The 17,403-nt window shown below is 42.2% G+C and overlaps 1 protein-coding gene across 1 annotated transcript in view; it reads right to left on the bottom strand.

Moving 5' to 3' along the window:
- The window catches only part of MCF2L2 (MCF.2 cell line derived transforming sequence-like 2), a 187,483-nt gene that overhangs the window by 104,799 nt on the left and 65,281 nt on the right, over nucleotides 1-17,403 (bottom strand). Inside the window, 5 exon segments of the mRNA XM_025042363.1 lie at nucleotides 1,754-1,945; nucleotides 9,965-10,084; nucleotides 10,263-10,377; nucleotides 10,968-11,092; nucleotides 17,002-17,151. Coding sequence (XP_024898131.1) covers nucleotides 1,754-1,945; nucleotides 9,965-10,084; nucleotides 10,263-10,377; nucleotides 10,968-11,092; nucleotides 17,002-17,151 — 702 coding nt within the window.

A 17,403-nucleotide genomic window follows, 5' to 3' on the forward strand; every position in this document is an offset into this window, starting at 1 on the left:
AAATAACTATACAGGGAAAAAAGATCCAAAGGGAGCACTCCAAAGGAGTTACTGCTACATGGAAAGGTACAGGCAACTTAAATTTGTCTTCCCCCGCTCCCTTAAATTATCTACACTGAGGGTGTGCTACTTTTGGAATAACAAAAAAACAATAAAGATATTTAAAAATTAATGATTACCACTGTGTGGGGATGAGGAGGGGAGTGGGATGGATGTGTGGGTGTCTGTAACTTTTTCCCTCCACTTTCCTCTATTTTTGGATTTTCAAAGTAATATGAAATCATGCACTGATACATACTGTGAAAACTTTCTCTTGAAACATCATGCCTCCATCTGCAGAAAACTTTAAGCTGGGGTCTTCTGTAGAGTCACAGCAGCCACTTGCCCTCCCAGACACACACACACACACACAAACACACACACACACACACACACACACACACACACACACACACACACACTCCACTCCTCCGTATTAGACTATTTATTATCACTGGACCAGAAATGGAGCGAGGAAAACAGTAGTTGATCCTGCAGAGAATTCAGCACACAGAGCAGGCTGTGCACCAGGTCCTTCTGAGCCACTTGCTCCTGGAACAGCTGTATTTCACTGACATTAAAAGCCCTCAGGCAATGGGTGCCCCCAGCCATTCGAGAGAAAGAGCTGTGGGACTGGAGCAAGCCGACTCATGGCCACAAGCCTCTTGCTGCCTGGGAACAGTTGACAGGGAAGGTTCCAGAAGTCACTGCCCCTATTGAATGGGCTCTTGCTCCAGAGATCACTGCCAAAGGGCACCAGGGACTGTGCCCCCGCCCTGTGAGCCCTCTTCACACAGCGTTCTGTCTAGTCTAAGGAGCCTGGGGTTTGGAATTTCGGAAGTAATTTCAAAGTAATATGAAATCATGCACTGATACATACTGTGAAAACTTTCTCTTGAAACATCATGCCTCCATCTGCAGAAAACTTTAAGCTGGGGTCTTCTGTAGAGTCCTGACTTCAAATCTGCAGTGCCCTATTTGTGCATTGTGCAGTCTTGGGCAATCACTTATCCCAGGGGTCCCTGTACCACCTGCACCAGAATTACCCGGGCACTTGATGAAAATACCGATTCCTGGGCATCATCCCAGATCTACTGAATCTGAGTTTCCCAAGTGGTACATCTGGGAATCCGCAATATAGCAAGCTCACCAGGTGATTTTCATACACTAAGTGTTGTGATCTATTGACTTAACCACACTGAATAACAGTTTCTGCCTCTGTAAAATGAGGCCATTAATATCTTCCACATTGCTTGCCTTGAGGATTAAACAGATGATATAATTATGTTTCTGGTAGGAACATAGTAGATGCCCAATAATGGGTAGGAGTGTACAATGGTCATTATTACTTAAGCTTCCCCAGAAGGATTTGCAATGTGATACTTTTCTATGAGGAGAAGCATTTTGCAGATATTGTGCTTGGTTCTCTGTATGCCCAAAGGGGAATCAGGAAATTTTTCACAGGGCCAGCCAAAACACCCACTTTAAGTCTGGGTCCACACGGAGGAAAATGAACTTTAGTTTATTCTAGTAGGATGTGGTGGGGTGGCAAAGGCACTTCTGACCTTCGATACCTCTATGACCTACAATCTGCATAGTTTTTAATACTTCTTGAGCATTGTTTCACAGTAAGTTCCTTATTCTCTCAGCAATCAAGTGGAGCAGGGAGGAGAAGTATGATTAGGACTGCTTTACAGAAAATTTTACATCTTACCTTGTCTAGCTGTTTGTGCAACTCCAAAGATTTTCCTAAAACATCATATCTTTTCCTGTTTTCATTGGTGAAGTCATCACAGAGGTGCCTGAGCTCCGCACACTTGGATCTGATGGAGTCCGCTGCATAGTGGTGGCTTTGGATGAGTTGGTCCCCAATTACTGCAAGCAGCTGGGCTTTTTCCAAGGGCTCCTGCAAAGTGTATATGTGCAGCCAAACATCAGATACCAGGCTGATATTTGCCTGGCACCGTGCGCTCCAGTGCTGGAGGGAAGCTAGGGAGGTATTGATTCAGGTCTCAGGCTGAGAGTCTGAAGCTGGGAAACCTGGGAAAGCTCTTCCTTCCCTAAGAAGTCGAGCCTAGTCCAGGGACATTTGCATTCTGAAGAAGAGCAAGTCATTCATTCAAATATTTGTTGAGTTCTGGGTAGGTGCTGAGGATACAGTGTTAATAAGCCAGGAATTTGCAGCCCAGTGAAGAACTCAGATATTAAATAAATAATACAAATAATTAAATTATTACAACTGTGATAAGTTCTAGTGTAGAAGAGCATAAATTATTATTTTGCACAGAATGAGACTCTGAATTCCCCTGTCAGCTAAATGGAAAAGGAAAAAGGACAGATATGTGGCCCTGAGGAGAGTGGGAAGGGAGCTGAAGTTGACAAGATGGTAAAGATCTGGTTTGAACAACTTTATGAGGGAGTCATGAGACTTAAGAAATATGTTTATCTAAACCCCTTCCTGCCACCTATAAGGTCATGGCTGCTCTGACCTTGTCTGCTCAGCAACCACATCTCCTCCCTCTGTCTGCATGGGTGGCTTTGTTCTAAGCACATGTGTTATGTTTTTCTATTTCCAATTCGTTCATCATATATTACTGAGGATTACAATGTGCTGAGCACTGTCCAGTTATCAAGAGTTTGGTGGTAAACAAAGCAGGCAAAACCCCCTGCCTTCATAAAGCTTACATTTTAATAGGAGATGTAGGCAACAAACAATTAAATATGTAGATTATATAATATCTTAGATATAGTGGTGAGTGCCATGGAGAAAAATCAAACAGGTGGACAGGGCAGGGAGTGCTGGTGGAGGAGTTGATATTTTAAATAGGACGGTGAGAGAAGGGTTCGCTGAGAAGGTGCTATCCGAACTGTGCAGAAGAGTTAATATAGCAGGCCTGAGACTACAGTCCTAAGAAAGGCCTGCTTGCAAGGCTGGCCCTTGAGTGGCATCTGGGAATGTCAGGAGGGTTCCTGCCATCCTCATGGAGAATGGCTCCATGCCTAAGCTGCTTGTGCAAACACGATACTTTATGCTGAAGCCCTGCTTTCTTTCTGGGAGTCTGGAATTCTGGGGTGTGCCAGGCAGAGGCTACCTACATGACCAGCTTCCAGTACAAACTCTGAGCACTGAGCTCCTAACGAGCTTCCCTGATCAGAATGCACTGCTGGGGGAATTTGGTGTGTCCCGCAGGACTCCACGAGGAGAGGGCTCCTGGAAGGTGCTCCTGGTTTCCTCCAGAATTCACCCCATGAACCGTTTCCCGTTGCTGATTTGGCTTGGTATCCTTTCACTATAATAAGTCATAATCACAAGTATAATTATATGCTGAGTCCTATGAGTCCTCCTAGCAAATCTTCAAATCTGGGTGTGGTCCTTGGAACCCTTGACACAGGAGCCAAGACCTGGAGTAAGGGATAAGCCAAGCAGTATCTGGCAGAGAGGTTGGGGCATGTTTGGTGTGTTCAAGTGAGCAGGAGGAGGTCACTGTGGCTAGAGCAGAGGAGTAAGCAGGAAAGAAGTCGGAGATGTAATCAGAGCGGAAAGAAAGGGACTGGGCCGCGGAGGGCCTTGCTGCCACTGTGAGCACTCTGGCTTTTACTCATTATGGCATGGGAAGCACTGGAGGGTTTCAGGGAGAGGATCTCATTCATAAAAGGATTGCTGCAGCTCTGGAGTCAAGAATGACAGAGAAGAGGCAAAGCAGGAAGACCAGTTAGGGGGCTACTGCATTCACTCAGGTGAAAGAATGGCTTAAAGGAGGCTGGCAACCAAACTAGCTCCTTCCCTGAAATGCTCCTCCCAGGGTCATTCCGGTCAAAGCTCCTGGTTCACCTCCTGGTGGGGGCCCTTCTCTGACTGGGGCACCTAAAGCCACTCCCTGCAACCCGCCCACTCAGGCCCCCTTTCCCTCACTTTGTTTTCATTTTCTAACAGCACTAATCTCTCTCTGAAAGCATCTTTGTTTACTTTAATGTACAACTTCTCCATCCTCTTCCCACTCTTTTCAATATGTAAATTCCATGCAGGGACTTAATAGGCATCTTATAAATATTCGATTAATAAAATGAATGGATAAATGAACCAATGCATGAGATGATGCAGTCATCTGCTTGCCGGGAATTGTGTGAAACAACACTAATCTGTGAGTCAACACAGATGACTGACACATTACCAAAGGAGCAGAGGGCTCATGTGCATGTGCAGCCTCGCTGACCACGTTTAGCAGCTGTGTGCCACACGTGCCCTGGCTTAACTTTTTACAGTAACACAAGGAGTCATGATGACTCCAGGTGACAGCAACCTGCCCGTCTCTTAACTTACAGTGGTTCTTTCGACAGTCTCAAAAACCCTGCCCCCTACCCTGCCAGTCATTCGCTAAGCCCTGCAGGGCCTGCCTCCTTCTTAAGACCTTTTGAATTCTGAGCCCTTTTCCACCACTTCCTTGTCAGTGTCTGTTCAAGCCTTCATGCTTTCTGACTGGGACAGCTGGCCTCTTCGCTCTCCTTCAGGCTGTTCTTCAAACCATGCCCCACATTGCTGATGAAGCAGCAATTCCATTACAGTGCTTATCATGCCTACATCACTCCCAAGCTTCAAGTCCTTTTTTGGCTCTCTACAGTCTTCGGGAGAAAGTTCAAACTCCTAAGCAATGCACAGAAAGCCTTTCATTATCAGGCTCGTGCCTGTGCCTCCTCCTCCTCCACTTCTCTCACCCCCATCCTCTGCTGGATCTGAACTAATGACCCATTTGTAGTTCCCCAAATACTCAGGCAGCTTCAGGCCTCCATGCCTTCTCTATTTGCTCTTTCATCCTTCCCTTCCCACCTGTGCCCCCCACCACTCCACCCCCTACCTCCCGATGCACACACTCTCCTCCGTATCGCTCCAATTTTAGTATATGTGCTGCCGAAGCGAGCGCACACACACACACACACACACACACACACACACACACACACACACACACACACTCCTCTGGAGCTAACTCTAAACCGCCTTTCAGGGTTCATCTCCAGGAAACTTTCTCGAACTCCACCATTTTACTCCGACGTCCCTCCTCTGTGCTCCCATAACCTCTGTGCCTTTCTTGATCAGAGCACACACTTCACTGTATTGTGATCACTTATCTATTGCCTTCACTACGTCACAGACCCTTGTAGGCATACATTAGATCTTATTCAACTTAAAACAGTACATAGCATAAATTAGGTACTTAAGAATAAACGATGATTGTGCAAACCGAAAAGGAGTGATGGTGTGGGAATAAAGTGACACAAATCAAGCAGTGGCTATTTAAAAGGACTCAGAGGTGAATACCCAGTGCACTTGTACTGAACGGCAAAGGCCCAGATACACACTGGTCACCATCCCTGAAAGGAGGTTAGAATGCTAATTTCTCAGGCGGTGATTTTCAAATGTGCTGCTTACTGCTGTGTCCTCAGAACCTAGAACAGCGATTGGCATGGTTGGAGAGCAATACGTATTTACAGAATGAATGAAGAATGAATGAGACACTTACTAGAACTGCTCAGTCACTTTAGGTTGAACCTAGGAAACATTCCACAGCACAGAATTGAGCCAGTTACCTCTGCGACATTAATGATCATAGCTAACTTTTACTGAGAGCTTACTATATGCCAAGCATTGTTCTGAATGCTTATATTGATTGTTTCTTTTACTTTTCATAACAAACCGTTTCATATAGATGCTGTTTTACAAAAGAGCAGTGAAGGCGTAATGGCCCAAGGTGACCCACGTAGGGAAGAGGAGAGCCAAACTTCAGATGCAGGCAGTTTGGCTCCAGAATCAGGCTCTGACCACCACACACTGCATTTGTTCTGCCTAAGCTTGGGAGCTTATTAGGCTGATCAAACCTGGCTGATTTTAGTCAAATATAGATGTATGCAAACTTGGCAAGGAAGTATCTGTTGACTTTTTTTTTTTTTTTAATGTCTAGCTGCCTAATTTATTAAGAATAACACAGGTTTCCTGGGTCCAGGAAACTTCACCACAGGATATTTCCCAAATGCCCCATGGCAATCGCAGCTTGCCCTTCACTTAGCATGTGGCACCTCACCCTTCAAAAGTGTTCTTAAAACATTTGAGATTGAAGAAAAGATGTGAGTAACAGGTCCAAGTGGATCTTGGGAAAAGATCCATAAATACAACTTAGAAGCCACTGCTGGATGACTGGATGATCACTCTACTGAAATGAATGGATAATAATAATAATAATAGCTTCTGAGTTCTGACCACCTGTGACATTCAAGACACTCTGTAAGTCCTTATTACACCTCTAACTCATTTTACCTTCACAGAGATTTTGTGAGGTAGGAATTATTATTATAATCCATTTTACAGATGAGGGGATATGTTCAGAAAGGCTAAGAAACCTGACTAGGGTTGCACAGCTGGTAGTTGTTGAAGCTGAGATTTGAATCCAGTTCCTCCTGACTCCAAAGCCCGTGTCTGATCACCCTCCAGCCCACAGGGCCTCCCCACATGTGCTATGAATGACAGGTGCACAACCATCACTGTCAGATCCTTCAGAGAACTTACAAAGAACTTTATGGTAAAACATCCAAATCACAGCTTATTTTTCTGTACAGCTTCTGCTCATGATAAACAGGCAATAAAACTTAAGTGAAAAAGAAATAGTGAGAAAGAAATGGCTGAGATCTGGCACTCAGTTCACAAGCCTTTCAGATACTGAAAATTCCAGAAGACTGGATAGTCAAAATTGCAACACGCAATTCAAAAATCTTTATTATAATCACAGTTTGTTTCTTTCCCCAAGGACTCTACTGCTACGACAGATGAAAGATGAGAGCATCTACTGTGGAAGGAAATAGTGAGAAACTGTGATGTGACTACATCAGGAAGCCCAGAACGGACCCCCAGGTAATGGCATAGGATAGAACGAATACATAGCACAGAGAGCCAGGTGAAACAAGAAAGGGAGAAAGTTAACGCCTGTTGAAGGTGAGCAATAGATACATGGCAGTTCATTGCATTAGTCAATCTACTTTTGTGTGTGTTTGAAATTTTCCACTAAAAGAAAAAAAAAAGCCATGCACTGTAGCTAGATTACGGCCCTGGAGGGGTTAATGATCTGAGTCCCATGCCTTCTTGGGCACAGTAGTGTAACTGCTGGCTCCTGGCCTCGAGGGGAGAGGTCAAGGCTGAAATCGAGTTGGTTCTTCTTGCCCTGTCATAGTCTATTCCTTGCTGGCTCATCACTGAAGGCCCCAACATGCCTCAGACCAAAATTCCTGCAGTGAGTTCTGCTTTTAGAAGGAAGAGTAGGGGCTAAAACCATTGTTTCTCAGAATTAGAAATGAGCACTCAAAAGTTTGCTAAACCCTCAAACTAGAACAAGACAAAAGAACAGGCTCAATTAGCATGCACAAGAATCTGCTTAGTGAGTTGGCTCAGAGGGTACCCGTGAGGATGATATCACTGCACAGAAAAAGGAAGTTGACAGCAAACCAGAAATCAATGTGTGGCTATGCCAAGAGGGAAGGTGACACCTGAGTGTGGAGTAAAGGACAAACCAAGCAAGTTTTGGTGGATTCTTGCCAGACATCACCTTGTTCTTTAACACTTTACAAGACAAATGGAGAGACTGGGCAAGCCCTTATCATCTGAAGAAATAATGATTCTTAGAAATCTGAGTGAAGACATGCAAAAACAGTCCCAGTTATGTTAAGGTAGCTTTGCTCTGTTCACCCAAAGGCTGAGGAATAGGTCTAATGTATCCTTTAGGAAATAAGAGAAAACAGGGTAAGCAAGATACAGGATGGGTAAAAACCAAACTGCCTAGGCTCTGTGGGCCATCTGTGGTGTATTAGTCCAGCTGGTACAGGAACTTTACGCATAAAAGATGGCTCATGGGTTCACAGAATATTCCTATGTCCCATGACCATAGGTTGAGCCCCTAGCTCCAGTCAGAGATCTTTAAAGTATGTACCAAGGATCACAAGCCCAAGAAAGTGAGCAGAAAGCAGAATGTGGATGCAGTCATGCAGATCGATCCCCACTATTTAAAACACAACCCAGAGCACCGTCCGATGGCTTCCCATTCCACTGAGAATAAAATCCAGTCCTCACAGCCACTGCTCCCACCTTCTTCCTACGTGGCTCACTGTGCTCCAGCCACATTCCTTGAACCCGCCACCTCATTTCTGCCTCAAGACCTAGCACTTGCAGCTTCTCTGCCTTGAGCACTAGTCTCCAGATCTTTGCATGGCTATCCAGATCTCAGGTCAAAGATCACCTTCTTAGAGAGGCCTTTCCTGACTACTCTAGCTGAGGCAGCACCTCCCAGTCGCTTTCTATTATATCCGGTTATTTTCTTGATACCACTTGTCACTATCTGATATTATTATTTATTTGATTACTTTTTACTAGATATCTACCTCTCCCCAGTAGAATGTAAGCTCCAAGAGAGCACCGTCTTGACTGTCTGGTTTGCCACCATATGCACAGGACAGGGCAAAGACTACCTAATGATGAATGAACACCTTCCTGGTAGGTCAGTAGCTACTTTCATGGTATATGGATACATATGCTGTGACCATATTTTTCAAACCAAAAATAAAGGCATTGAGCTTGGTGAGGCATTTTCCCCCTCATATGTATATATGTATATAAGAGAAAATATATAGTATCTACATTTAATAAGGAGTTCTTTTGAAAAAAAAACTAAAATTACATAATATTGGGACTGTCTTGGAGAATCTAAGACACATCAGATATATGAAATTCAATTACTTCATTGTTTGATAAACATTTCTGATGACTCGTGCCTTCAGCACTAAAGTATTTAGCTGTCAATGATCACTAGGGAGAGATGGGCTTCCTGAGTGGAAGTACAAGCACATGTGGGTCCGGGTGTTCACCCATGTACAGAAGCACCTCCAGCTCAGAATCCACAAGTGACAGCTCTCAGAGTCAGAGTGGCATTTGTTTACATTTGTTACTATTCTTTAGGGAAGTATGTCTCTAACTATAATGTGCATGTATCGCCTGAAGATCTTATTAAAATGTGGATTCTGACACTGCGGTGGGGCTGAAAATTCTATATTTCTAATAAGTTCTGACTCAGGTGACATTGATGCCACCGGCGCGAGGATCAGACTTTAAAAAGCAAATCTCTAGTACTACAACATTACCTCCAGGGAAACATACTTCTAGATCAGTTCAGAAAAGAAGTGCTAATATAGTACCTGGTCTCCAAGAGACAAAAATATAGAAATCCTAATTAAAGAAAAGCAGAAGGAACTTCTCTGGAAAGAGATGACTGGGCTTTCTTAACTTGAAGTAAGCCAAATTTAGAAGGACCTGTGTGCAGATCTGGAAAACTCTTTAATTCTGGTATGAGAATTGTGAAAGGCGTATTCTTTTACAAGTTTGATATTTACAACTCTTGGGGCATGAGAAAGGAGAAAGCACTGCCAATTCTGTGTAGCAACAGAACTAATGTGGACCCATTTCCCCCTTTTCACTGTCATGCTTGTTATAAAAGGAGTTATTTTTTTCTGGTTTCCCTTTCTAAAGTTTCTAAAGTTTCCCCTCCTTACAACCAACACCCATGCCACGCCTCCACATCCGGCCCAATGGGTGAGTGATGCACCTAGCGTTCCACCCTGAGAGGGGGCAGGGCTGGCCAGAGCTCTCACCCCACCTGCACCTCCAGCCTCAGCCCGGTGCTCTGGAAGCCTTCACAGAACTCTGCGGGCGTTGTGTATCATGGCTGTGAATGTGTACATCTCCTTGGGAAACGGGGCGGGAGCGGGGTGACTGAAAGGGCAGGATTTGGGCATTTCTGTGTCCTTTGGCAACCTTTTGACAATAGATGGGCATGACCTGTCACTGTCCACAGCAACTACCTTTCCAGACCACAAAAAAAGGCAAAGAACAAACCTGGCCTTTTCCTTCCAGTTTTTCGTGCTCCTTAAGAAGTTGCTCCACATGCATCACACTGTCTCCAAGGTCTGTAAACTCTGCTTGCTCTGCCAACAAGTTGTCCAGGGCAAGCTTAACCTACAAGACACATTAGAACAGTCTAGAAATAAGCCAATGAGCACTCATCTGGAGATAGAGTTTTGCTATACTGGATTAGGGGGAGGAAGGAAGCCCAATACTCAGTTTGAGATGGGAAAGTGAATCGAAAGTCACTGAACCATGAAAGGAAGTTCTATTAAAAAAATAATAATAACACCTCACAAAATTTGTGCTCAAAATGCTGTAGTTGTAGGCACTGGTTAAGCTTCAGGTGATGCTTGGACCAAAACCGACTGAAGGCTTTTTCTGTTTCATCCAATTGAACTAGCAATCTGTCAAGAAAGAATGACAAAATGACATTGTGGTTAATATTCATTTCCGCAGGCATCTGGATAGGCTCATTTAGGTAACATCTACGTTTCAGTCACTGTTATAAATTATGGTAATGTCCTTACTATGAAAGCCTGTGTCATCTCTGACTTTCTCATGGTTCAGCTAGTTCTCATATGTTTATTTTTCAGTCAGTTCACTCTCAGTGCTAGGCAGAAGCTTCACTTCAGTTGCAGCTGCTGTGTTTAATATATGCCCCTGATAACCGCACCTTTGTGTCTTTTCTTTGACAGGTGCGCAAATCACAGCACCCGGCCAAACTGTCATTTAGAAATAAAACTCAACCAATATACCATCCCTTTTGAAATCCTGTGATGACAGCATTTCATAAGAGAAGGGAATGGCATTCTCATAAAAACATCTCTGTAACTGGGTGCCAGGTGGGTACCATCTTTTTTCCTTTGTCGTCTTAAATATTATTCTTTCTTGACCCTCCTAAGCCCCAAGAGTAACTGTTCTAATTTACCCGTGGTTGTTTCAGATCGTCTAGTTCTATTCTATCCTAAAAAAACCATCTTCTACCTTCACTCACCTTTCTATGGTAGCTACATTCTCAATTTCATTGGCATGGAGTTTACTGGTAGGATTTTTGGTTGCTGGTTCTTGAATGCACGACAGCAACATAGCCCCTTGCTCTCCAAGTAATTTCAGCTCATCCTAGAGAAAAAAAAAAAGAAATATAGTCTCTCATAAGGAATTAATGAAAGAAAATTCTCAGTAGGTTTGGGGTAAGGAGAATGACAGATCAGTATATCTTTCATTTAGGAAATTAAATGCTAAAAATGTCAAGCTGCAGCTTTATAAAATTAGCTTCTTTTTAATAGATAACACATACACATGATACAAAATTCAAACTATACAAAAGGGCATATATTGGAAAAAGCAAGTCTTTTGTCCCCAGTTCATCTACTTTCCCTCTCCAAAAGCAACAACTGTTAAATTTTGTGTGTATCTCAAGCTGCCATTGTAAATTAAAAGCAAAGTTAATAAATCTGGTTCTAATCCAAGACAGTGACCAGAAATAAGAAAGTGACAGATATTGAATGTTAAATGCTAGGAACTACCATGTGATAATAATGTAATAATTGCTAGTTGGCCATGAAAAAAACTTCATCTGGTCTTATCAATAAGCCCTACCTCTCCTTCCACCTGCTTTCAAAGTGTAGCCTTGTTCAACTGTTGAAATTTGGCAAAGATGGGCAACAATTTCAGTTTGACATGTAAAGATTCATTCTTCCAAGGCAACTCTACTCAACTCTTTTTACATAGAGACTTAGAGCTTGTAATTGGGGAAGACGTCAGGCTAGCTCCTTCCAAATCCAACAGCTCTAGTCGTCAACTCACACAGTGTACTCATTTCAATGCCCTGAGTGTAACCATGAAGCAAGACAAAAGGGCAGAACTTGGCCTAGAATTTTGCTACCTGGAGTTCTGGGTTTGGTTCCTGGGTCACACGGGATGCTGGTTTGGTATGCCCTGGGAGTTAGAATAGTCCCATAGGTACAAAACAATCACCCCTGTGCACATGAACACTGAGTCTCTTCCTCCTGTCTCGCCACCTCCAGTGTTCACACAGCCTCCAGCTCATTTCCTGTGAGGAGAGCTTTATACTCTCTCCTCTGCTCACACAGAAGTCTGGCCCTCTCAACCTCATGTCTTTTCTCTTTGTAGCCCACTCCATTGTAGTATTCACCCCCTTGAAGGCTTCCAACGTCCATACCCAGCCTCATGATAGGTTTGACTTCTCTGATCTAGCCCTTAAAATTTCTGTGGATAACCCCTGTGGCTCTGTTCACTCCAAGTAATGCCCCAAGTTGGCCATCTGGCTGCTACTCCTGCCTGCAGACGAGACATTTCCTTTCTTTTCCATTCTGGTTATCGGCCACATTTCTTCTTATCTCATCAATGTTCATTAAATATTTGTAGGTTGGATGAATTAATAATAGTCTGAAAGAAATCAGGTTACATATGAATAAAGACAAATAAGATATGAGCACTCATATAAGTTAAGAGCACTCATTCGTAAATGCTCTTAGCTTTACCCTCCTCTTCTTACTCACTAATAGGAGTTCTGGCTTTTTTCACTCAGTTTCTTAACTGCCTCGGAGCTTCCAGCATTCCAGCAGTATTCTGGCATTAGCCATTATTAGAAAAAAATATATACATTGTGTGTGTGTGTGTGTGTGTGTGTGTGTGTGTGATGCAGAGTTAAGAGGAAAGGTGGAGGGGCCAAAGGAGAAGCATATTGCTAGGGAAGGTTGAAAGAGAGATACATCCAAAAGGCTGCAGAGTATGAGAAAAAGTGTGTGAGAGAGGGAAGGTGAATTTTAGTAAGTGATGTCATCACTAAGTATCCCCTTCACCTGGTGAAAAAATACAAGGAAAAATCGTGACCTGGTTACTGCTTTGGGACTAGACCACATGGTCAGCTTCAAAATCTGCCATGAACATAGAGGGAAAGTTTGAGGAACTATGGTACTTGAAAATCATAAAAGTAAGTTGCCCAGCCCCCAAATGGAGTTTGCCCTTGTCCACAGTAGTAACAATTCAAAATATTTAGTACCTGTACAGAGCAGGCACTGACCAATCAGCACAGATGTCAGATACAATGCTGAAACAATCCTGAGACCAGCAACTAATCCTTTAGTTGCCAGAATCATAAAGAGATCATGTAGTTCCTAGGAAATGGGTCAAGGAGGTAGAGTGGGACATTCAAGAGATGTAACTATTTAACTTTTTAAACAATGGATATAGCTGTTTCAGTGTGTGCTCATCATTATGGTTCTATCATTATGGAAACAAGCAATTGGTCCAAAAGACGACCCACTTAACAGGGCAAGAAGGACAACTTCAGGCTCTAAAGAATCAAAATTTTCGGCAGGAATTCTTTCCTATGACAAAGGTAAGCATGAATGTAGACGTCCATCAAAATATGTTTATGAAGACCTAGTACTACATGGCAAGCACTGTGCTCTGCTGTGTCATACGCTGGGAGTGTAAGTAGCATAGGAAGTAAGAGGATATATGAATGATTAATGATTGATGCTCTATATTCCACTTTTACTACTTATCCATTTCTACCATTGAAAGTTAGCTCTATTGTTCTATTTTGTTTATAATGCAAACTAATGAATTCCAGAAATCTGTCCTTTAAAATGCATAATTTAGAAAAAAAAGAGGCCTCTGAAAGACATGAGATGTCTCCTTTCCTCAGCAGCTACTGAAAGAGATCCTCCTGTCATACAAAACTAGTTCAAAACACTGATTTGTTAAGGTATTAACACCGAAAATATTCATAAGGATGCCAATTCTGTCTTTGAGCGCAAAACGGAGGCCTCTGTGCCTATTCATTTCTAACAACGTTCTCTGCAAAGTAAAGTTTGAACAAAGGGGTCTTAAAAAATTCCTAAGACTATAAAATTATTTCTAGGGCCCATGAAAATAACTTGTAATTCTGATTATCTTCTTGATGGTGCGTTACCCTGGTAATAGAGATGAAATTGTAATTTCTGAATACAAAATTGAGTGGATACTGAATGGAACAAACACTAAATACTAAGTAGTATTCGTATTTGTAAAGATTGCTCTGTCACATGATTTAAGGACCTCTGGCACTCTCTTCTCTCCACTTGCATGATGAGAAAAAGCCTGTGGCTCTGTTAAACTTATTTTAACAACAACAAAAATGAGAGTCTTGCCCACTTTAAATGAACACATGGTACAATATCTTAATTGACTAAAGCATCTAAGAGCAGAAGGCCAATGCCCTGTGTTTCTAGACTAAATAAGACAAGCAAAGAGGTGAGAATCACCCCCCTTAGGGCTCAGGAAGGAGACCGCCTGCCTCTGTGAACTGCTTCCAAAACAAGCACGGAATAAGACAAAAGGAAGAGTTGTTTTGCTAAGAAAAAAAGTCTGCAGAACCATCAAAAACAGAGTAAGAATCGTACATATCTGCATAGAGTTGTAGTTATTTTATTGTTGTCTTAGGGCCCGAGGATCTTTTCTTTTTTTTTTTAATTGAGATATAATTCATATAACTTATAATTCACCGCTTTAAAGTGTACAATTCCATGTTTTTCCCAAAACGTTTTCATCACCCCAAAAGAAACCCCATACCTATTAGCAGAAAGCATCTATTAGGTGTTTTCCTAATTATTTTTAAAAATTATTTAATTAGTTGTAGAACTTTTAGTTAAAAGGTAATATATTCGAATAAGAATAAAATAAAATATATATAAATAATAACAAAAGCTACTAAGTTTTTCGTAAAAGTTAAAATGTATTCCTTTTTAAAATATAAACTCTTTAAAGCATTTTTGGATGGAAAAAAGGAAAAATATATCCCTAGTTTAACAATTTGGGTATTTTTGCTTCTAATTTATAAGATAAGGAACAAGGAAATCAAATTCGTGTTAGGCCAATAATTAGTTATCACAAAAGGCTTTATACACTCTCTATGTTGTCTTATAAAGAATAATAATATATTTGGCAAAATAAAGACAGAATAATTATATTTTAATCCAAATTCGATTAATATACTTAAGGTAAACACTTGGACAAATTAAACTCTTTGAGAATTTTATCTTAAAATAGTTATAGGTCTATTTGGAATATAAATGCAAGTATAATAGTTTAGTTTATGAAAGAGTTTGCATTTATTTCTTACTAAAAGGCTAATTAATGGAATCTCCTAAACTCTTTTCGCTTGTCTTGCTGGTTAGATATAGGTGTTTTACCAAATTGAGATAAAATAATTAGAGTATAAATTTATTTCTTATAAATGTCAGACAATACTGCAAATTTTGTGGATCTGCAAAGTTACTCCATACATAATCTGAGTGAAATTCTAGCCTTCTCTGCACAGAGTTGTATATTTTAATACCAACAATAGCTTGTCATCATGCCCAAGAAAATGACCTTATTCCATCTTGGAGAGTGGTTCTTTCTCTCCCCTTACCTCTGTGGAACCCTTTGCCTGTGTAGAAATATTAGACACCCACTTATCTGCCTTTCTGGGAACCCTCAGTGTACCCACCGTAGGATCTCACTAGCTGGTTTCACCCCTCAGACAAAATGTTTTACCTTTTCCCCAGAGACCTCCCTAAGTGACCACATGTCATCTCAGTGCTTCCGTCCTGCAACCGCTTCAAAACCCTCTTGGAACAGGGCAGAGAGCCTAGGCCGGGAGCTCCACGCACAGGGTCCTCTTGCCGCACTTGCATTCAAAACATCGCACCTGTCTATTAACTGACCCCTCTTCGGGTTCCTGTGGTTGGTGACCTGTAGGCCAGGACCGCCAACCCTTTTCCAGTAGACTTCACAGAGGCACCCTAGACCCGGCCTTCTGCAATCCATCTCTTCCAAGAATCATGGGAGGTGAACTTAGGCAATATGTTTGGCAAAGAAAATGGTCAAACTTCTGAGAGACACTTTCAGGGAAAACTTCCAGTATCCTTTCAGGCTTTCACAGTTTCAATTCAGATTTTTTGATTACTCAGAGTCATCTTGGGAATATATTTTGAACTCTTTTTAGATATCAAGCTCCTTAAAGAGAGAATTAAATAATGCTCCCTGACACATGGAAGAATTAATTTTCTTCAACTACTAGACTCTCAGACTCTCCTAAATAAACCATATGTTCTTTGAATTGTCATTGTTTGTCTGTTTTCCAGGCATGTAGTGATGAGTAATCAATAAGTGTTGAATAAATGAACAACAAATCAACCACCAGCAAGTATTTTTGCAAATTTTGGGTAGAGTTCAGCTCTTATCAAGCTGCATGCAGCAAGAATACACATAATGCTAAAATGTATCAACCTTCTTAATCCTCAGTTTGCTGCCTCCTTGAGTTCTGGTCTTCTGTGAAATAATGGATTTGGTCTGTTTGTTTCTGGAGGCAAAAGAAAGGGGCTGACACTCATCCAATCAGCCCCGGGAAAACTTCCTTTTACCACATGACCTGAAAGAACCTGACACCTCCCCTTTCAGCAACTCACAGAAGCAGTGTTGACATGATTTTGTGAATCATTTAATAGGTGCCTCTCCTTAAAACCAGTTTTAAGGAGCACCTTCCACAGTCCTTTCTCAAATTAGTCCCCAGATAAAGACACATCCCTGGGAAAGTGAAGTAATATGTCAGCTTATTAGTCCGACCCCAAGGTTCACAACAGTTGCAGAAAAGCTACTGCTTCAAAAGCCAACTCCCTACCCTCACTGCAATTTCGGCCCATTATCTCTTGCTCTGTCCTGGGCAGTACATTGGAGTGCTGCCCTTGAAGGGATGTTCATACACCTCATCTTGCCAGCACAAAGCTGGAATGATTTTCCCTTTGCTGAGATGCTTCTCACAGGTCATTATTGCAATCCTTTTACATGTACCACCCAGTCTCAAGAGATTTTTCCCATCATATACTTCCTATCTGGAAGGTTGAAGATGATCAGTGGCTGCCAAGTCACTGGAGAAAGAGGGGAGAAGATAACTTAATTCTGCTCCAGGCTCTCTCCAGGAGGCTGACCATCCGCTGGCACAGAGACTGGATTGTGAGAGGCCACTGACCACTCACCTGCAGCTTGTCCCACTGCCTCGTGTGCAACATGAAAAGCTCTTCAGTGGACAGCATGCCTCTGGGCAGCTCTGTCGTGGACAGGTGGGACCCAAACGTCTGAAGCATCTGGGCAGTGGTCTTCAACATCAAGGCAAAGTTTTCGATAGCCTAGAAGGTCAGACAATCATAACAATGTGGAGGGATTAATATGCACCAATATGCTTGCTTTCTCAATGGAAGGACAGTAAAACTATTTACCATTTCCTAGGTATCTGCAAGGGCCATGCACTGTAGTCGGTGCTATACATTTGTCTATCATCTCAATAATCCAGAGTAGGAGGTATTTTATCTTCATTTTATAGAAAAGGAAACTCCAACAGGTCAAGTGAGTTGCCCAAGATCAGATTACTTGGGCACTAA

The sequence above is a fragment of the Pteropus alecto genome, unplaced genomic scaffold, assembly GCF_000325575.1.
Source record: "Pteropus alecto unplaced genomic scaffold, ASM32557v1 scaffold88, whole genome shotgun sequence".
Lineage (NCBI taxonomy): Eukaryota > Metazoa > Chordata > Mammalia > Chiroptera > Pteropodidae > Pteropus > Pteropus alecto.